Genomic DNA, 23,317 nt, shown 5'->3' with positions numbered 1-23,317 from the left:
ATTAGATGGCTGTGAAACCCTTCCCTTTGAGGCCAGAACAATGCCATGAGAGTCATGCTTCCATTTGTTGACTCTCTGAGCTTGTGGATCACTCTATCAATTATGGCAAAGTGTGGGAATGCATAAAGTTGTAGGTTTGACTAGTCTTGCAGCTTTGCATTCAATTTCCAAACCCAAGGAACCTTTACTGGGAGCAATATGTTTGTACCTTTTGATGGAGATAATGGGGAAAAAGTCAATATGAGGTTTTCCTCACTTATTCCATAGCTGTAGATATTTTCCAGGGTGAAGAACCATTCAGTAAAAATTAGCTGATTTTCTTGCTCAACTGATCTCCCAGCTCATTCATTTTTCCAGCAACAAATTATAGTACCAAAGTAATATTTTTGACTTCTGTCCAACATAAAAATTTTTGAGCTAGAAGGATAATGGCCTTGACTTGGTGCCTCCCTGTTTTGTCACATGAAACAATGTGGTTGTGTTGTCTGAGCACAGAAAGATAGTCATTGATTATTATGCCTTCCATTAACGGAAAGTTTTAGAATGTCCGCCAGATTTAGACAATTCATGTGGAGAGTCTCCTCAGTTGGGTTACCCAGTTTGGACAGCCAATGGTTGTCCAGGGTTGCTTCTCGTCAATTTGTGGATATACCCGGAAATAATGTTAGTTCTGGGGCTGAAGACGCGTGGCTGTACCACTCTAGCAATTGATCCAGCTCCCTGCACAGTGAGTTGAGAACTTTCTTATAAAGGTCTATCAACTTTTTTTAATACTGCTTGAAGTGGAACTGTAATGGCCTCATTCATAATCAGATGTGGGATACAAACTATTCTTGGAATGAAATCAATCTAAGGAAACTCAACCATTTGTGGACTGCTGCTGGATGGGTGTCTCAGAAATCCTTTACTAATTTAATGGAAGGATCTCACTTTCTTCTTGCAGGGAAAAGCCTGAAAAGGAAATGATGGTAACATCTATAAGTACAATACAAAAAGGATTAATTAAGAGGTATATACTACTTGTAGTTTCCAATATCTTAAGGATTAAGGGGACTGTCCACCATTGTTTTTTCTAATGATCCAAAATACACCATTTCTATATATGTTTTAGACATATATAATACCTTCATCATCTAAAAATTTAAGTAATTTGATCAAAAACTTTGATTTATTAGCAAAAATCATGATTTAAAAAAAATTTAGGTACAGTTTTCTCCACTAATATGACACAAATTGTATTGAAACTTATACCATAAAAACTACTTTATACATACATACATACATATACCAAGGCACTTCCCCCAATTTTGGGGGGTAGCCGACATCAACAAATGAAACCAAAACAAAAAGGGAACTTCTACTCTCTACATTCCTCCAGCCTAACAAGGGACTCAACCGAGTTCATATGGTACTGCTAGAGTGCCACAGCCCACCCTCCCACATTATCCACCACAGATGAAGCTTCATAATGCTGAATCCCCTACTGCTGCTACCTCCACGGTCATCTAAGGCATCGGAGGCAGCAGCTTGGCTTACCGGAACTGCGTCACAATCACTCGCCATTCATTCCTATTTCTAGCTCGCTCTCTTGCCTCTCTCACATCTATCCTCCTATCACCCAGAGCTTCCTTCACTCCATCCATCCACCCAAACCTTGGCCTTCCTCTTGTACTTCTCCCATCAACTCTTGCATTCATCACCTTCTTTAGCAGACAACCATTTTCCATTCTCTCAACATGGCCAAGCCACCTCAACACATTCTTATCCACTCTAGCTGCTAACTCATTTCTTACACCCGTTCTCACTCTCACTACTTCGTTCCTAACCCTATCTACTCGAGATACACCAGCCATACTCCTTAGACACTTCATCTCAAACACATTCAATTTCTGTCTCCGTCATTTTCATTCCCCACAACTCCGATCCATACATCACAGTTGGTACAATCACTTTCTCATATAGAACTCTCTTTACATTCATGCCCAACCCTCTATTTTTTACTACTCCCTTAACTACCCCCAACACTTTGCAACCTTCATTCACTTTCTGACGTACATCTGCTTCCACTCCACCATTTGCTGCAACAACAAACCCCAAGTACTTAAACTGATCCACTTTCTCAAGTAACTCTCCATTCAACATGACATTCAACCTTGCACCACCTTCCCTTCTCGTACATCTCATAACCTTACTCTTACCCACATTAACTCTCAACTTCCTTCTCTCACACACTTCCAAATTCAGTCACTAATCGGCCAAGCTTCTCTTCTGTGTCTGCAACCAGTACAGTATCATCCGCAAACAACAACTGATTTACCTCCCATTCATGGTCATTCTCGTCTACCAGTTTTAATCCTCGTCCAAGCACTCGAGCATTCACCTCTCTCACCACTCCATCAACATACAAGCTAAACAACCACGGTGACATCACACATCCCTGTCTCAGCCCCACTCTCACCGGAAACCAATCACTCACTTCATTTCCTATCCTAACACATGCTTTACTACCTTTGTAGAAACTTTTCACTGCTTGCAACAACCTTCCACCAACTCCATATAACCTCATCACATTCCACATTGCTTCCCTATCAACTCTATCATACGCTTTCTCCAGATCCATAAATGCAACATACACCTCCTTACCTTTTGCTAAATATTTCTTGCATATTTGCCTTACTGTAAAAATCTGATTCATGCAACCCCTACCTCTTCTAAAACCACCCTGTATTTCTAAGATTGCATTCTCTGTTTTATCCTTAATCCTATTAATCATTACTCTACCATACACTTTTCCAACTACGCTTAACAAACTAATACCTCTTGAATTACAACACTCATGCAGATCTCCCTTACCCTTATACAGTGGTACAATACATGCACAAACCCAATCTACTGGTACCATTGACAACACAAAACACACATTAAACAATCTCACCAACCATTCAAGTACAGTCTCACCCCCTTCCTTCAACATCTCAGCTCTCACACCATCCATACCAGACGCTTTTCCTACTCTCGTTTCATCTAGTGCTCTCCTCACTTCCTCTATTGTAATCTCTCTCTCATTCTCATCTCCCATCACTGCACCTCAAAACCTGCAACAGCAATTATATCTGCCTCCCTATTATCCTCAACATTCAGTAAACTTTCAAAATCTTCCGCCCATCTTTTCCTTGCCTCCTCTTCCATTTCCATCTTTCACTGTCTCTTCAATTCTTGAGCCAGCCTTCCTTACTCTCTTCACTTCTTTCCAAAACTTCTTATTCTCTTCATATGAATGACCTAAGCCCTGACCCCACCTCAGGTCAGCTGCCCTCTTTGCCTCACGTACCTTGCGCTTTACTTCCACATTTTTCTCTATATTTTTCATACTTCTCTATACTATTACTCTGCAGCCATTCTTCAAAAGCCCTCTTTTTCTCTTCCACTTTTACCTTCACTCCTTCATTCCACCATTCACTGCCCTTCCTTATGTAGCCTCCAACAACCTTATTGCCACACACATCACTTGCAATCCCAACAAAATTTTCTTTTACTAACTTCCACTCCTCCTCTAAATTGCCAGTTTCTCTCACTTTCACTTCGGCATATGTCATTTTCAACCTTTCCTGATATTTACTTTTTACCCCTGGTTTTATTAGCTCTTCAACCCTCACTAGCTCCCTTTTACATCCACCTACTCTATTCCCCCACTCTTTTGCTACAACTAATTTTCCTTCCACCAAAAAATGATCAGACATACCGTTAGCCATACCCCTAAACACGTGCACGTCTTTCAATCTTCCAAACATTCTTTTAGTTATCAACACATAATCCATTAATGCCCTTTCTACTACTCTACCATTTGCCACTCTTACCCATGTACAGTATACTTATTTTTATCTTTATTTTAAAAAAAAAACTATTACTTATCACCATCTCTTGCTCAACACATATCTACCAGTCTCTCACCACTCATTTTCACCTGGTACGCCATACTTCCCAATGACACCTTCTACCTCTCCAGCGCCCACTCTAGCATTCAAGTCACCCATGACCACTACATAATTCCTTCTACCCAGTCCTTCTACACACCTAGTTAATTGATTCCAGAACTCATTCCGCTCTTCTTCACTTTTCTCACTACCTGGCCCATACGCACTGACAAACGCCCAACATTCCCTACCCAACCTAACCCTTACCCACATTAACCTAGATGATATCTCCTTCCATTCCACTACTTTACCTGTCTTCCATTCACTCAGCAGTAAAGCCACACCCTCTCTCGCTCTTCCCCTTTCAATCCCAGACACTCTACCAGACATTTCACCAAACATCACTTCACCCTTTCCTTTCATCTTCGTCTCACACAAGGCCAATACATCCATCCTTCTATTCCTAAACTTGCTTCCAATTTCACATCTTTTACTCTCTATCGTCCTACATTCACGCACATTCAAACACCCCAAAACTAGAGTGTGGGGAGCAGTCACTCTCCCCCCAGCTCCATCTCTTTGTCGATGTCTCACAGGATGTAGATACAGGAGAGGGAGTTCCCAGCCCCCTCGTCCCGTCCCTTTTAGTCGCCTCTTACGACACGCAGGGATAACGTTGGCGCTATTCTAATTTTTATATGCCCCCGCGGCCACAGGGGGACTACTTTATAAACCGAACAATTCTGCGAGACGGAATTTTTTTTTTTTTTTTTGTATGAATTTTTATTTTTTTTTCCTCGTCTAGACACAAAATAATCGTGAATAAGAAAGTAGAAAGAAAATCAAAATTTTGTCTCAAAATTTTGGGATTTTTATTCCTTTCTTCAATGATATCTTTCTCTCTAAAATCGAACAATAAATAAGTGAGAAAAATGTACCTAAGTGTGAATAAGTATGTTTTTGAGTTATGAGCTCCCTAATATTTGCAACAAATTTTTGCGTCTTTTCTCAAAGAAATCAATTATGATAACTTTTATTGTTTATTCCTACATAAACGCACCCTAAATTAGGTATTTAAACCCTAAGTTTACTATTACACTTGGCGTAAGGATGTCATGAGTTGCCAACGATCTCTCATTCTTGCCAGTGTTTTAGTTAGCTTGTTTCAGCTTTGTACTCTTATTCATGTTTCCCTCTCTTCTTGGTTTGTTTTTCTTGTTCTCTGCTTACTTTTTGTTCTTTCTATGACCTTTGGTAACATTGGCTTTGCTTTTTCCCGAGGACGTTGTGAAAACACAATGTACGTATGAACTGCAAGTAAACAAACACATGCATTATAACTTCTATATGTCTTTGGAAACTCCGGCTGCTGTTCTCGTAGTTCGTAGTTTTTGTTCACCAACCCTCTACCAATGTCTTCCATTTCTGCCAGACATACGAGATTTGGAAACATAAGTGAAAAAATCGCTATACAGGATGTATGCAAAAATAAACATACATAGACGATTTTGTCAAACTCAGTCATGAAGATGATACCGTAAGGATGATGTCATCATTTAAAGACTGCTCTATCTTTATTATTTGTAAAAATAATTAGCTTAAACTTCTGGAGAGCGTGTACAATATGTTTATGCATACATAGAAACAATAAAACTATTTTCGATTTCTGAAAGTTGGTATGTCAAAACACTATGGCAGACTGTCCCCTTAACTTGATAATGAGCAAGTTTGCCTTTAAGGGCCCTTGAAAAGAGTTCAACAGAACTAGCCAGTTATCCAGGTAAAGAAGAAATCAGACTCCTAACAGATGTAGCCATCTGGCATCTGAAGCCATCCAAAGAGTGGTGACTTGCAGGGCCATGTTGAGGAGCAGTGATCAGGTTTTTATATTTGAAAGGTGACACGCCCAAACAGACCTTCGATAAAATGAAACAAACTTATGTAGATGCTGCCCCATCATATGATGTTGTAAAACACTGACATTGCCAGTTCAAGTGTGGCCGGACATCTGTCAATACAGTGCTCATTCCAGGATGCCCCCATTCTGCCATTGATGAAGAGACCATACATCAAGTAGAGGCTGCCATTTTTGAAGACCGCCGTATAACTGTTCGTCAGTTAGCCCAAATTGTGAAGATAAGTGTAGGGTCTGTGAAAAAAATCATTCAGGATCATTTGCACATGCATAAGGTGTCTGCATGGTAGATTCCCAGGCTCCTTACTCCCTTTCAGAAGCAGGAACGAGTGGATTTCTCAAAGGCTCCTTTGGACATATGTCAACAAAACAAGGAAGCTTTTTTTGACAGACTTATCACACAGGATGAAACATGAGTCCATCACTATGCAGTGGAAGTATTTTAACTCACCACCCCTAAAGAAGGCAAGAATGCAACCCTCTGAAGGAAAGATCATGCTTACCATCTTTTGGGAACAGCATGGAGTAATGATGACTGATTTCCTAGCCAAGGGTGCCACAGTTACTGGGACCTACTATGCTTCACTACTGGGTAAATTGCGAGAGTCTGTCGACTTAAAAGTTGCATCATGCTGCCCAGAGGAGTACGACTTCGGCTAGACAATGCTCCAGTCCACAACTTGCATATCACCCAGACAGCAGCGCACTCTTGTGGCTATGAAATATTTCCACACCCCCTTATTCTACTGACCTGTCACCATCTGACTTTCACCTCTTTCCAACAATGAAGTCATTTTTGAAGGGAACACGTTTTCCAGATGATGACACTAATTTCCAAGGGGGAGTCGTGGTTTGAGACTCAACCCACCAACTTTAACAAACAAGGTGTTCAAAGTTGCATAAAACAATGGGAAAAAGGCATAACCTGGGAGGTACCAATGTAGAGAAAGGCTAATAACTGTTCCAAGTTTTGTCTGTCTCTGTCTGTTGGAAGTGGGTCGGGAAATCTTTAATAAACTCCCCTCGTATCAAGAACATCCAGTTGTCTTTGTGAATGGAAGCTAGAACCGAGGATGATGTCTCCATGGAAAACAATGTGACGTAAAGAAACTTGTTCAGTCTTGATACATCAAGAATCTGTCTCCATGCACCTGATGATTTGGGGACCATAAACGGTGTTGTAAAGCCGTAGACATTTTTATTAACATCTTTGATGGCCTACTTTTCTATCAGATTTCCTACATCTTCCCAGAAAGCTAGTCTTTTCCTGCATTTACGGGTTTGAGTTCCAAAGGCTATTGGAAGAATACCAGCAATAGGCGAGGGATTACTGTAGAATACAGCTTGCTGATGTATATTTGGGCTGTGTTTGGCAATGCCAGTGCAGTTCTAAGAAGCATCAATTGGACCAAACCTTGAACAATGCAGTGACTTATGAAGTAAATTTAACCAATATACTGTCGAAATACCAACTCCCTTTTGCTACTCTTATAACACTTCATTCTCATTAATCATGCCAACCAATTCAATGAAGGGGAAAATTCGTAACTTAGTGTCCTTAAGTTGGAGTACTTTATGTCTGTTTTTTGTTTACATAATTTTATTCATTCTTAACTATTACAACTCAAATTATTATTTTGTGGAGATCTTGTTGCTGTGTCTATTGATTTTCTCACCATGCTTATCGATTGGCAATTTTGTTACAGGATCTAAGCTCTAGTGCATTTGTAAAAGAAATGGGAGGAGGCAGAGAAAATTTTTTTTTTTCTATAATCATTGTTTTAATAGAAATCAAGTTATCGTTTATGTTGAACAGTAGGCTGCATCTGATTATCATCCTTGAGATAAATAGACTTGTAATTATAAAAATTTCTTCCAAACTTTCAGTGTTTACTGCTAAAAAAATTAAAATTCCTATAACTAGGCACCTCTTTGTGTAATGTAGATCATCCTCACAATTATCAATGTCATTATCATCTTTGTTGATAAATTTACTAATGGTTATGTTCTTTACAGTTCTCTGCAAATGGTTTAATCATTCTGGAGAGGAATTACCTGGAAGTTTATCCATATGATCGCTGGAGTGATAAAGTCATGCCACATTACACACTCGGTCAGGTGTTCATGCCGACTTCTTTAGATATGGTCGATGGTGAGACTTCTCCACCCAACCTCTTAACAGAAGCTGATCTCATTGCTCTTATGGAAAAGCATGGCATTGGTTAGTTTGTATTTGACTTGAGTAACCACTTGTGGAAACATTATTTTATATGTAATGTTTTGTAGTTTTACAATTTTTACTCTGGATATGTAGTTCATCATGAAAATTTCCTTGACTACCTCCTCTTGATGTATTAATACTTAGTTTTTATTTATCTGCTTTTCTCTTATTTTTATCTTTTATTCTCTTCATTTTTTCATTCAGTATATACTTTTTTTAAAAGTTTTAATATTGACCTAGTAAGCTGAAAGAAATCCCCTGATTGTGGTCAGGAAGATCGTATCATTGGCCGTAATTTTAGTACTGACTTTGACCTGGTTAATGATGAAGCCCTTGTTTTCAAACATGAATGGATGGGAATAGGTTGGCCCTTTCTTAACATCATTATTGTAATTACATGGAATAGATATGAGAGAGTAGTTGTTGATGTGAACCATAGTGATTGAGTAATATCTGGTGTTCTTCAGGGTTGTCTTCTGGGTCCATTACTTTTCTTACTATATACACATGATGTGTGGTTTGGATTAGAAGACAAGCTCGTTGCCTATGCAGAGGATACTCTCTTGTATCAATTTCTTCTCCAGAATGTAGAGCTGTGGTCACCAAATCTCTTAATAGATATATAGCTAGAATTAGTTTATGGTGAAAATTATGGGACATGAAGTTGAACCCCCCAAACCACTCAAAATATTTAATTGTAAGTAGGTCAAGGGCAGGGGCTTGTAAGTAGGTCATGAATAGTGGCTCTTCAACATCCAGATTTTTATATTGACTATGTCTCATTTAGGCTATCCTCAGAATTTTTTTTTTATTCATTCATTCTAACTTGTTATAAGTATTTTTCATCTGTTTTATTTCCAGCTGCCGACTCCAATCTTTTTGTTGGATAGAAACTTACGTTCTATAGAATTCCTTATTCCTGATAGAGAGGTGTGTGTGTGTGCGAGTTTATTTGCTATTCCCTTAATTCCTTTTCTCCCCAGGCTACTTTCCTTGTAGGAGCCCTTAAGCATGTAGCATTCTGGTTTTCCAATCAGGGTTGTAGTTTAGCATTTGTGTGAGTTTATTTGCTATTCCCTTTATTCCTTTTCTCCTTGGGCTACTTTCTTTGTTTGAGCCCTTAGGCATGTAGCATTCTGATTTTCCAATCAGGGTTGTGACTTGGTTAGTAATGATGAAAATTTCCATCAAGTCTTGTCAAAGTCTATTGGTTTTTCTTTAAATATATGTTTAGAGCCCCTTTTATACCAACAGATAGACACAATCAGTCATTCATTCATTCAGTCAGTCAGTCTATTAGTTAGTCTTCTTACAGCAGAACCCATTTTCCTTTCCTCACTTTGTTGTTCTGGATTTAGCTGGCTAAAAACCAGTATGGGCTCATGCTCATAAAACAGCCTTCATTGGCTTCCAATCTCTCATTATTATTTTGGATAAGAACCAAGTTTTATAATGTTAGATATAAACAGAAAAACAATATTGTTCATATTACAGTAAAGTACTTTTTATCCATATATTTTTACATTACCTAGGTATTTGTTTTACCATTCTTATTCATTCTTACCCTTCTTGCTAAGCTGAAATAAATAATTTTTTTTTTCCGTACTTGTGTATTCTTATGTAGCCAAGGCCTTTAAAGATTTATTCAATATTTTTATTTGTTTGCTTGTATGAATAGGGTTGAGTCTTGCATTAGAATATTAACATTTTGTTTTCAATTTTCAGGAACTGATGCAACACATGCTGAGCATATTGAAACAATCAAGTCCCGAATGTATGTGGGATTACAAGATCGCTACTTTGTGCCAGGTCAACTTGGAATGGGTTTAGTCGAAGGCTATGATGCCATGGGATTTGAAATGTCAAAACCTCACTTGCGCTCTGAACTTGAAGCTGATTTGAAGCGGTAATTGTACTGCCAATTTACTTGAAAACTAAGTATTGAAATTCTTGTGCTTAATACTGTACTTATGAAAACGTTGCTTCTTGATGGCAATTGAAAATTATAGTTATAACGTAAGAAAAGAGGATAACTCTAGTCAAGGTGATGTCTCCAGATTGTAATACTATCCTGGAAATCATAATTTGTTCCTACTCATCATACAAACCTGCATCCTTTAATAAGGATTATGGTTTCAGCCCTAGATGGAATTGGTCGTTAAAGTTATATAACAAGCCGTTATCCAGCGGGTGAAGGTGCCGGAGAGCCTTCACTTCTGTTTCAACTGTTGTGGTGTATGGAAGTACAGACAGCCCCTGTCAAACTTATTTATTTTCTTTCAGTTTTGCAGGAAGTGAATGTTGGTTAACCCTGAAATGGAAGCAAGAAATTTGTGTTTGCTGGGGGGAAGGATGAAGGCTGCAGCCAGTTTATGGCTAAACCATCTATAGCCACACTCCCTGTGTGTATCTTGTTGGGGGAATGACTTTACAGGCATGCCCTTGTGTTGATTTCAGGCCGTGGGCTCCAGTGCAGTAGCAGGTGTATGCTCTGAAGGGGAAGAAGTGAGCAAAGCATTTGTCATGGTTAAATTGTGCTGTGCCCAAACGACTCCAGTGAAGTCTTTCACTGTGTTAGGGGTTCTCATTGATAAGCTGAGGGTAATTAATATTAGTTTATTAAACAAGTTATACAGCATTGACGAGCCAATATGTGGAGAGCGTGGGAGAATTGGGAAACTCTTTGGTCACGTGGGCACATCCTAATTTTATGAGTCCTACCACAATACCTGCGATCTTTTATTTCCTTGGCATGATTGGACTTAGTCTTAATTTGAGGATTTGTGTACTTATATTTTTCTTCTACACAACATAACTTCCTTTTCCTCAGTATTGCTACTAGTCATTTGCTGCTTTTGCTTAATCTACATTTTATAATTTTTTGAAAAATTCACAGCCCTCTTTAAGGTCATTGGTTTCATATTCATCTGCACATGATCCAGTAATTTCTCCCTGGCCTTATCATCACGTAAATTGAGGATGTATTGATCCCTGATAATTTCTTCTTCATTATCAAAATTGCAAATTTTGCATAAACTTCTTAACAGAGTTGTGATTTGGTGACAACTTTCGTTAGATTCTTGTTTCTGCTTGAGAAATTTGTATCTTTCCATGATTATATTTGATCTGAGCGTGCATTCTGTATAAAATTTCTTCAAAACTTTATTTATCTCCCTCTCCATCCCAAGACAGTGTATTATATTTCTCAAACCCTAACTCTATAACATGCAAGAATATTGCTACCCTTCATGTGTCAGCTTCCTTGTCTAAGCTTATGGCAATTTCATAGCTAATAAAAGCTTCTTTAGATTTCTTCCATTTAAGGGCCACATTAGTACTTGCACTAAAGTCCATCATCTTTATGGTATAAAACTACCTTAATTGTGATGAGAAAACTTAGCCCACTGGAAAAAATTCTGCACATCTGCAAGTGGCATAGCCTAGTATGTCAACAAACTGATCCGTAACTTGTCACTCACCCTCTTTTCTTCCTTAATCCAGCTTCTGTGTAGATAAGAACCACTTCTGATACCATGTTACGGTTTTTCATTGATAAGCTGAGGATAATTAACATTAGTTTATTAAAAAAGTTATATAGCATTGACGAGCCAACATATGGAGAGCGGCGGGAGAATTTGGGAGACTCTGGTCATGTGACTTATCCAAACATAAACAGCAGATATCATTCACAAACTTAGACAGCATACCAAACAATATTCATACACTGATTACTTACAAAATCTAGATCACAACATTCGCATATTGTTACACACTGCTTTTGTATCCTCGGGGGAAACGCTTGCTGCTGCCCCTGTGTCTACGCCCCTGGATTGGTCTCCGAGGAGTATGCTGCAGGGGTCTGGAGTCTTCAGATCTATATCGGCAAGCCTTTCAGGTTTTGCTGGTGCGTGAGGAACCCCTAGTGTTTGCTGCTTCCTTTTGGGAGCTGAAAGTTCGTTACTCGTGACCATGCAGACTGCAATGACAAGTTTGACATAAGGAAGTTGTGATCTTCCATAACAAAAGTTTTGTTCATCTCGGCCTTATTCCCCTGACCCTGATGGCTTGGAATTGGTATTATTCCTTCTGGTGTCAGTGATTCAGCTTGAGGCTATTATTGTGTATGTATTTATTTCAAAGTTACTAAAATGTTGATCAAGGAAAAATTGAAAACTTTACAACTATTTTTTTTGCTATACAGTAGTACTATACACAAGTATTAAAATACTCTACTTTATAGTACTTTATAGGTTTAGTATACCATACAATGAACTGTCTTCGTGGCCATATTACTATAAATTGTTATTTCTGACTCCCATATAGAAGGTAAAGATTTGAATAAAATTTTTACCACTTGAACACATTAAGAATTTAAGCAAATCCTCTTAACAATAAGCTCACATCTTGATTGTCAAAATAAGTTTATGTTAAAGTAAGGCCTTATGGCACCAGTGCTCGTCTTAAAGGTTTCAGTATTCCGGACAGAACTCCTGAGATAGTGGATAGTAAAAATCTGTTGTGTAAGAACTGATCTATATATTATAGAACTTTAGTGAATGTCAATCAAAGATGATAGGTAATGACATTGTTTGTAGCCTAGAATTATCTTTGTAACACATAATTGGATCTAATGATCTAATCTGAATCTACAATAATAACCACCACCTACCATTTTGTTATTCATCTTATTTTGTATATGATCACAAATTGGCCTTTGCTTGCACGATGCCTTACAAGGTTATTTTCAGAACTTTGCGCTCACCAACATCACAACATCCTCTTCATTAAGGAATTTTTAATCTCCGGCTTTATCTTTAGAAACAAAAACGCCATTGGCTTCTTGGTAGTTAGAGTTATCATTATACGAAAAAGGTTCAGAAAGACAAAAATGAGGCCTAGTAAAGTTTAGGACAGACTGATCAATGCAACTTCTTGCATTGTGTCAAAGTTTAGTGTACACTTAAACACAAGGAGACCCACCAAACTGTTGAATCTGCTTGTGGATTTCCATCCACTTATATATAATCCCTACAGAATCAACAACTTGATTAGTACATAGAATTCTCTTCGATGAAATTTGAATTGGTTCTTACGAGAATACAAATGTTTGTCATTTGTTTTGGAGTATTCTTAGAGGATATTGGTGGACCTTGTTATCAATATAGTTGATAGCAGATAAGCTGGTAATGTGAAGGATCTTCTTTACCTGTCTAAAATCACCCACCGCTATTTTTAGCTTTCATCATGTAAAGATTTATTTGTTGACACAGCCTCATCTTAATTGAAGTTAATTTGTAGTCATTAGAACTTTGGCATAAAGGAATCACTGGGAATAGAATGTTTCAGATACTGTTGTGATACAGAACTATAGTGCAGATACCAGTAAGGAGAGTGAAAGAGCAGCAATCCAGAGGGACATTAGCTGTTGCACTACACTCATCTCTTACTAGCAATGCCCACTGAGGTTCTTATAACAGACTTATGACTACAGTATGAAGAGAATCTCTCAATAATCCAGTCAATGGCCAGTAGAAAGCAGTTTTTGTACCACAAACTTCTGTATTTATTCATTCTTTTCTTCATCTTGGACAAACTACCTACCTATCTCTATTTTGGTGAAGGGAAGTGTCTCCCTCTCTTGAGCTTGTAGGGTTAATGGTATTCTCTAGAATGACAGCTCTCAATGGTTCATGGAAATAATTCAAGGAATAAATACCCCACCCAAGGGATATGATTTAATAGTGAGACCCTTTTTAGCTGTTAGCTAAATTGTAATGAATTTATAAGAGACCTCTTTAGCCCATACTGATGGAACCACCTTTAATCATACCATACACTAGACTGCTGTGGTTTCGAAGCCCAAATCACTACCTCTCTAATAGCTAAACCCACTGCCAGAGTAGATTTACCTTACTTCAGAAGTCTGCCAAATCATGGTAAGGATCAAAGTAGTGCCCACAAGCAAACCAGTCTTCATGTTCAAGCCTCTTTAATTGTAGAAGATTGTCTAATGACTAAATTCTTTACTAGAGTAACTGTAGTAGATTAGACCAACTCTGATGACAAGAATACTGATCAAGCAAAGTTGTGACAAGAGCCAGCCACTCTAGCTTCTTTTTCAAAATCCATTTCAACTAGTGCAACCACCCAGATCTCCCCTGGAAGAGAGACTCGCTAGCATCAATAGATGTGTCTAGAGCTGGCCCATCTCCCTTGACTAATTTTGTCAAGAGTCTCTATAGAATTCATAATCATGATTAGAGCTGGTGTAGAATACAGAGCTGCAACCAGAGTCACTCCAATCTTTTTGTCTTATGCTACTTCAAGGATTGGCGATAGTATAGCACCAAAGTTGCTCTGTTATGTAAACCCAGTGATGCTTTGTCCATCTGAATTGTGACTATTGGTACCCTAGTTGACAGAGCTTATTTGTCTGCTAGTTTAGATACAAGATGAATGAAGGGATCTTAGCAGTAGGGAACAAGACAAATGTGAAAGTACAGTGTACATTACAGATCTATGAGTTTCTCTGTACTACTGTCACCACTGTAAATACAGTCACCTAAAAAAAACCCAACCCCATTTCTTTATGAAATATGCACTCTAATTTTGTTTGCAACTTCAAAGCTTATTGAGAGAGAAACAATATGAACATCATACGAGTATAGAAATAACGGATTTTATAATTAAAAATCTATATTTGATTTTATATAGAAATATAGCAAAATATAGATTTTCAAGGTTTAGATCTATGAAGCTTTACAATTCTTCTAGGATAATTTGCTTTAAATATAGTCTTATTACATGTCTTCTCAATGCATTATAAAGGTATTTTATCATAGATTTTTTTTTATATCAAACTATTATTCAGAATTTATAAGTCAAACATAACTACTGTAGTGTTTTAATGGAAAAATATGATATTGAAATTAATTTTACATCTGTCAAATGATTTTTTAATGAACTATGTTGGGATTAATTTTGCAGGATATGTGATGGAGTAAAAGATCCGAAAGTAGTTTTGGAGGAACAGGTTGCAAAATATCGTCATGTTTTTGAAGAGTCCTTACGACAGGTAACTGGCAAAAATTTATTTGAATCACCTTTTAATGTTAATGATATTACAGTGCTCTTTCAATCTAGGGCTTCCATTTCTCTCTTCTCATTTCAAATGTCCCTTGTATATTTTCATTCGGTTTATTATCTGCCCCTTCATCATTAGATTTTGAGCTTTTACTTGTAGCATAAGTTAATAGTGCTTGTTGCAAAGCTGAAATAAGCTAGAAATTATCAGGTATATCCTATGCTTTGGTAGAAACCATGGGTAGATATTTCAATTCAGTAGATATTGCCAGGAAAAGTAAGCCCTCTGTACGTGAAGGAGAAATACCTCAAGTCTTACCTAAAAGAGTTAGGCTGCCTAGTGCATAGCCCATGTCTTGCTATAGCCAAGGCGTCGTTAAACGAACGAACGAACCTAAAAGGAGAGACAATTACTGCAGGCCACCTCTTGGTTTATGGAAAAAATTTAGCTAGTCCTTGCTGCATTGAGCATGATTGTTATTAATTTTGTAATAGATAGAAAAATACAGGATGATTTTAAAGTATTTTTAGTCATAAGGATAGTAGTTGCAAAATGATACTTACTTGGGAGTGTAGCCTAGTTTAACCTGAAAGTGCTTGCATGAATTTGATGTTAGACCTCTAGAATTCAAATTATTAGTACTTATGTCTCTCATCTTGAGTAGGTTCTCAAGTAAGTTGTCCTTTAGTTAGTGCAGGCTAAAAGTGTTTTAGCTTTTCTTGTAATTCTTGATTCTTTAAGAGTAATTTTAAATCCAGAGAAGTTTGCATTGCTTTCTTTGATGGAACCTGTCGCACAAATAAGGAATGAAATATTTCTTTTGTCTGTTTTCATTACTTAAGCCATAAATTGTTAAATACCAATACAGTACCATAAGTAGAAAAACTAATAATTAGATTAGGTACTATAAATTGAAAGAATAATTTTGAAGGAAACATTGAAAATTAATGAATGTATAAAATATGTGAATTAAAAAAATAAGAATAAGTCATGAAACATTATACTGTCTTCATGCTCAATTCTTTTTTTATATAATGAAAATTATGATGACACAATGGTCCATGATTTCTCATGGGATTGATACTAAGGTCAGCAAAGGTAGAAAGACTGGACAACTATCTTAAGGCTTTATAATAGTGCCCTTGAAGATTGGGCAAGATTAAAAGTCGGGGACCATGAGGGCTGTTTCTACCTCTGGCTTTCTAAACTATTGTGTAATTAGCTTTATTATTATTTTGTTTTATGGAGGTCCCTTTCATTTTTGTACCCAGGGGACTTAGCACATCTAGATATCTGTTGGTCATCTGCTTCTGGTTGATTATCACTTGGTGTAAAAAAGGAAGGGGACTCTCAATTTCCTTCCTTTTCCTTCTATTCATGACAACTGGGGCAATTATTTTCTATAGTATAGGATGTTAGTAGGGGCTACTCAGCATAGCCCGTATTTTTACAAACAAGTTATTATCCCATTGTATGACCCTTTGTTAGTCTTCAGAACTTTTGAAGATTGGTCACCTCCTTCAAGTAATTTTCTTCCTCCAAAACCACAATGGACAGTTTCTAAGGATTCATTTCACTTGAATAACTATTCAGACAGTTGAAAAGTGATAGGATTTTATGCCAAAATAATTGAATTTTTAAGATCAGGTAAAATTGACATTTTTTTAGTACATATTCATCAATTTACATAAAAAAGTAATCCTTTTCCCAGCTCCAGGTCACTTGCAGGGTGGCTAGTCAAGCACTTGAAATTACTAATATTTACGTCTCTGGGAATTTTGGAGTCCAGAGGTTTATTTAACTAAGCTGGACTATTTTTCATCTGAATAGTTGCTGAATAAATAGTTGATGTACTTGAAATCAGTCATAAAGTGATGGGTTTGTATGGAAAAATTACTTTTTTTTTTTTTTTAATTTTTCTTTTTCATTATTTGATAAGACTCTTAGTAATGTTTATTCTAAATTCTTTCAGGCAGAAAAAATTGATACTGCATTAGCCCAGTTTTTAAATGAAGAACCACAACGACCTTCAGATGACAATCCTGATATGGTATTCCCAACACCGGTAAGTAATTCTGTATTAGATAAAACATTTTGGACATTTAAAGGTTTTGCAAGACCTATGTCCTTGTTCTGACACTAATACAAATTGTCTGTTCTTTACTATGAATATAAGTTATGGTGTGAGCTGGAATCTAACCATAATCCTTTTCACGACCATAAACCTTTTCACAACCATAAACCTTTTCACGAGGTGTCAACGAAGCTCCGCTAGTTAGCGGGTGGGTTAGATTAACCAACTCTCACACACACTCAACCAGTGAGGTCCCTCACTTTTGTTTTTGGCTCGGTAGAATGAAGATGTGCCATCTCTCTCTAATGTTAACCCCTTTCACAAGCCATAAAACTTACAGTATTAGCTTTTCCTTTCTCCTTTTCAGGTATGCGTGGTAAAAAGAATTGCAACCATGTGGGTTTGCCTTGGCATAGCTGGCTGCTCTTTTGGCACCTTTATGTCTGCCTTTAAGATGGATCCTCACCATCTTTGCACTGCATGCAGACAGCACTCCTGCACGCAGGCTTTTCCATGCAACGAGTGTCAGTAGTGACCATGCCCCCAGTGGGAGCGGCACAGTAGGCGAAGGAAGAAGAATTTTAAAAGGGATTTTCCTCCCTCTGGGTCATCCTAGAGGTCAAAGAAGTCCCAAGTTCTTTCTCCAGTACCTTGTACTCTCCCCTCTGGCACTCCTCGGTCAGCTTCCACTGGAAGCCCCTCGAGTAAGAGTGATTACCATTTAACCTTGCCAAAAGCTCCTTTGGCTCCCCCTTCTTTAGCGAGGGACATGCCATGGTTCTTGGGGCTCGTGGAGCCTGTTAAGCAGGCTACCATCGGTTCTATTCCAGCCTGATCACCGGGGATTTATGAACCTTTAACCATACTCTCTTGGTATCAGGTTCTAATTCAATTTGTGGAGTCCCCACTCCAAATCTAGTTTGGAAAATACAGTACCATTCATATCAACCAACAATTCATCTATTGTTGGAATAGGACTCAATAGCCTCATTGACGCTCCTCATGTCAACACATAACCTAAATTCATCTCTGTTACCAGTCTTAGGAACAAATACAGGAGCAGAAATCCACCCAGTAGGGCCTTGCACTGCCTTATTAATATCTAAATGTTACAAATAATTAAGTTTTTTCTCAACTTTGTCTCTTATGATGAAAGGTATCCTCCTCAATGGTTGTTCTCTTGGTTTCACATTATGATTTTTATGCAATTTCAACTGAAAATCAGTTAACTTTGCAAAACCTGAAAAACATTAGTTAGATTTCAACCTTAAACTTTTACAGTATATGTATCACCTATTGTGTCAGAATTCACATGGTTAACTACTTCACCAACTCTCAACATATTCAAAGCCCTAGCTGTATATGTATCAAGTAAGTTACTATCAATTACATTTTCTCTACAACAATGAAATCTGCATCAACACACTACAAGATGGGGACTCAAGCTTTGCTGTGAATTCCCGCCTTACCTTCAATGGGGTTTTCACATCATAAGGATATAATAGCTCATTACATTCTCCAAGGATTACATACCTAACTTCCCAAAATCAAAAGCAGTGATAATATTAAAAGAAGCACCAGAATCAACAAAAAATTCAATAGATACATTGTTAACTTTGAAATTAAACAAAGTAGATATTTTACAAAGACTTTCAACTTGAAACACACAATGTTCATGTTTGTCTTCTTCTAGATCATACTGGACATCTTTTACCACATTATCATGCATATTATGGCCAGGGTAACATCTCTGGCCCCTAACAAAACTCCTATTAACATTACTACTTTTTGCACTGGACTTTTCCATTCCAGATTGTGACACTGCCATTCTTTGATCCACATCTCCAGTAGACCTACAAACACGAGCAAAAGGACCCACTTTACCACTTTTTCTGCATATTTTATCTCTAACAACACTGCAATCATTTTCCCAATGACCCTGTAAACCACAACGCCAACAGCTTTGATTCATATAAGGCGTACTAACATTATTTCTTGGCCTACTAGTATGATTAAAATGTCCCGTATTTCCTCCTCTTTTTGTTTGAAAAAATACCACTACTTTTGGGCTGATAACCTAACTTATTCACTCTGAGATTATTATCTTGCCTAAGCCTCACAGTATCCTCTTCAATTTTACTAGCCTGGCTCTCGGCCATTTCATGAGCCCGAGCCATTTCAACCATGTTTTTTAGGGTCAAGTTTCTCTCCCTTTAAAATCTAACTCGTAATTTCTTTGAAAAACTCTTATCGATTATCTGTTCCCTTAGGTTTGAATTCACTTCAGCAGCTGGATATTCACAAGATTTAATCAAATTCCTTAACCTAGTACGATAAGTATCCATACTTTCAGATGAACCTTGGCAAGCCTGCCTGTAAACAGGCCTCTTGTAAGCTATGTTTTTTTAGGCATAAAATTATCATCCAGTGCAGCAACTGCATCATCAAATGTGTCCCCTGCAACATCCAGGATCCTTAAAATGGGTTGCACCTCAAGATCTGATTGTTGGAGCAAAATTACCTTCTTTGACCATCATCTTCTATACTGAAACTTTCTTTCCAATCTGTCCACTTCTGCGCTACATTAGAATTCTCCTCTGGGGAAAATGGTGCCACGGGCATCAACTGCATGGGGCTAGCCATATTTACCAAGTCCAATCAGTACTCACGGTATACAGGTTGCTTCTCTCTTAAACCATATCCTGGTGGGTAGTCCTTGTCGCATTAATGCTATCTCAGTGGCTACATCAGGATTCTGCATACAATCTCAATATTCGTTGCACATGTTTATCAACCTCTTGTTCAACAACAACTCTTACATTCCCACCAATGCATAGAATGTCAACAAATGTTAAGGATACTGAGGAACACAAGTGTTATAAAGAAAACGGAACTTAAAAATTTTTAGCACACAGCAGAACTTCATGATCACTAGATTTAAGAAATGCATTCTTCCAGATCTCAATCTATCCAGCATCTAGGAAGTATCTTAAGATTAATTCTATACAAAAAGATATACCAGTTTCAGGTACTGTGTTTTGGTCTGTCCTGAGCACCTTAAGTGTTCACAAGTGTCTTCACTTTAGTCTCAACCTCGGCCCATGCTAACGACATTCGTTTCTGTTACCTAGACGATTGGTTGATTCTTGCGGATTCGATGGAGATCCTTCTCCTACATTGAGACAAACTCTTTGCCTTTTGCCTTGACCTTGGTGTTGTAAATTTCAAGAAGTCCTCCTTACAACCTTCTCAAAACCTGGTACTGTATATCTCAGGATACAAATAAGCAGCCATGAAGGAATATTGTTTCCATCTCAAAGCAGAATCAAGAGACTCGAGGAGGTGGCTCAGCTCTTTCTCTCACAAGACTGGCTTCAATCTTGTCTGTGGTTTCCCCTATTTTGGGTGCCTGACATCCATGGAGCTTGTGGTACTGAACAGTGGCCTTCACATTTGGTCTTTCAATGGCAGTTGAAGACCTTCTGGTCTCAAAACAGGGCCCCTCTGGACCTTTGGGTTCCATTAGGATCAGAGCAAAGAGTGGGTGGGTGTTAGACACCAACCGTCTCAAGGGAGTAGATCTTCTCTCTATCCCCAGATTTAATGCTCTTCGTGGATGCGTCAAAAGAAGGGTGAGGGTTCACTTGTTGCAACACATGGCCTCCTGGCTATGGGCCAATTCTGATTGGCAGTGCCACATAAACCTCCTGGGAATTAGGGATGCTTTTCTAGCTCTCAAGCACTTTCAACAGCTACTTTCAGGTCACTCTGAAGTGTTGAGGATCAACAATATGATGGTGGTGACATATCTAAACAAGCAAGGAGGTACTTTTTCCTGGCAGCTTTGCCATCTTTCCGTGCAGTTTCTGCATTGGACAGAAGAGAATTCGATCCTCCTGTCAGCGTGGTATATTCCAGGCAAAAAGAACATTCTTGCAGGCGATCTGCGCAGGAGGACTCGCATAGTTAGTTCCGAGTGATTTTTACAGCCCCTGATACTAATGCCTCAGAAGAATGAGAAATTAAGCTGCTTGTGGCTGAGGAAGGCGTTGTTTATACTTATCTTTGCATACATCTTTGTGAAGTTTTTATTTTTTTTTTATTTTATTTGAATAATGTAGGATATAACACATCAATTTCAGGTCAGTATTGAAATACTGTAGTTGATTTTAGTCCAGCATTTGTTTTTTATGTAATCATTGCTATGCTCCCTGTAATCTCTTTATAGTTTAGTTGTAATTATATTTTGATTTTATGATAGAGGATTATATATTTTAGGCTGTTATAAATTCATCTTTAAAGAAAAGAATTTATATCTAAATATTCAACCTTAACATATCAACCTTCCTTTATTGTTTTTTTTTCCATTCATCAGGTATGTAAATGCAGTTTGTGTGGTTGTGACATCATTCTGAAGCAAAAAAGAAATGAACAAGGATATATGTTGTCTTGCCAAGGATTTCCCAACTGCCGTATGTGCATCTGGCTTCCAGAGACAATCATTTCTCTCACTGTTTCGGAAGATTCTTGCACTCAGGTTAGTTAATTTTCTTTTCAAAATTTGTTTCCATCATGTTGCATTAAGATTTTAATCACAATATGTAATTACATTTTCCCTTTTTTTTTAGAATAGTTTAATAGCATTACTAGATTGTTTGCTTCAGACTCCTGATAAAACATATTGCTGAAACTGAAACAATTGTAGTTTTGGGTGATTTTCATACTTTTACTATTATAATGTAGCTCAAGTACTGTAATTGTTTTACATTTTATATGAAGCTATGTTCAAATCGTCGTCGTCGTCGGCACCCGCTCGTGTCCGAGCATTGGGTTCTGTCGTTAGCCATCAGCCTAATAGGAAGATAAGAAATGAATCAAGAAGAGTTGACATTTTATTACTTTGATATAAAAGTAGAAAGAGTATGTTAAAAGGTGATATGTTAATTATGATTTGTGTATGCTCAGTTCATCAATGGGGTATACAAAAAAAACTATTTTCTGTAATCAACCTCCCCTGATCTTGTTAATTTTTCTCCAGAAGCTGTTTATTGATGGTTGCCCCTAGTAATTTATCACATTTTTTTTTTTTCCTCAAAAGATACATGCTCCCAGTAAAGTAATGAAACAATCTAGCGAGTATTTCAAAAGTGCTAGAATACGTAATTCTTAAAGAACTAATTGTTCAATGGCTACTTTCCTTTTGGTAAGAGTAGAAGAGACTTTAGCTATGGTAAGCAGCTCTTCGAGGAGACTCCAAAATCAAAGCAGTGTTCTCTAGTCCTTGATAGTGCCATAGCCTCTGTACCGTGGCCTTCCACTGTCTTAGGGTAAAGGTCTCTTGCTTGAGGGTACACTCTGGCACACTTTTCTATCTTATGTCTCTTCCTCTTGCTTTTTCAAGATTTTGTAGTCTATATATGAAAGATGTTTTAATGTTGTTACTGTTCTTAACATTTATATAATTCATTACTTCCCTTGTAGTTTACTGGTTTTCTTACCTCTCTGAGCTATTTTCTTTGTTAGAACCCTTGGGATTATAGCATCCTGCTTTTCCAACTAGGGTTGTAGCTTAGCAAGTAATAATAATAATAATAATGATAATATGCCATGTGGTATCCAGCTCAGCCTTTGATTAAAGTTTCAACTTGGTTCTAGGGAGCTCAAGCTGCAGTGAACGTTTTATGAGTTCGCAGGCCTTCCAAGCATCCATGTTTGGAAATTGTGGGACAGATGACAAATAGGCTTCGATCCTTGAGATTGTCCCCAGCTAGCATAGTCCTGACAAAACAAGTAGAAAACGGCATAAATTTGCCTGTGTCACAAGTCATTATGAAGGTTAGATAGAGGATCTAAATCATATCACTTCTGGCTTTTGTGTTCAAGACCTAGAACCCAGCTATTCACCACTTCGAGTCTTTCTTCATTTCTTCCGATCAAGAAGTGATTAGCAGGAACCAAGATGAATTGCCTTCTAGTTCCAGTAGAACACCATGAATCTTCCTACAAGGGTAGGAAAAAGGAAGATTCTAGAACACTTTCTTTCTGGCGGTGGAAGACAACCAAATATCTTTTCCTTACAGGCAAGGATATGTAGTGACCATACTAGATT

At 37.7% G+C, this 23,317-nt stretch overlaps 1 protein-coding gene across 3 annotated transcripts in view; it reads left to right on the top strand.

Annotated features, from left to right (window-relative positions):
* Positions 1-23,317, top strand: part of Top3alpha (topoisomerase 3-alpha) — a 238,872-nt gene that overhangs the window by 175,985 nt on the left and 39,570 nt on the right. For all 3 annotated transcript variants that reach the window (XM_068348241.1, XM_068348242.1, XM_068348240.1), the window contains exons 10-14: positions 7,846-8,050; positions 9,776-9,956; positions 15,038-15,125; positions 17,107-17,199; positions 21,584-21,745. In XM_068348241.1, coding sequence (XP_068204342.1) covers positions 7,846-8,050; positions 9,776-9,956; positions 15,038-15,125; positions 17,107-17,199; positions 21,584-21,745 — 729 coding nt within the window. The remainder of the gene's footprint in view (positions 1-7,845; positions 8,051-9,775; positions 9,957-15,037; positions 15,126-17,106; positions 17,200-21,583; positions 21,746-23,317) is intronic.

Source organism: Palaemon carinicauda, chromosome 24 (genome assembly GCF_036898095.1).
Source record: "Palaemon carinicauda isolate YSFRI2023 chromosome 24, ASM3689809v2, whole genome shotgun sequence".
Classification (NCBI taxonomy): domain Eukaryota; kingdom Metazoa; phylum Arthropoda; class Malacostraca; order Decapoda; family Palaemonidae; genus Palaemon; species Palaemon carinicauda.
The sequence above is the reverse complement of the archived record's forward strand: the minus strand, read 5'-3'. Positions and strand labels throughout refer to the sequence as shown.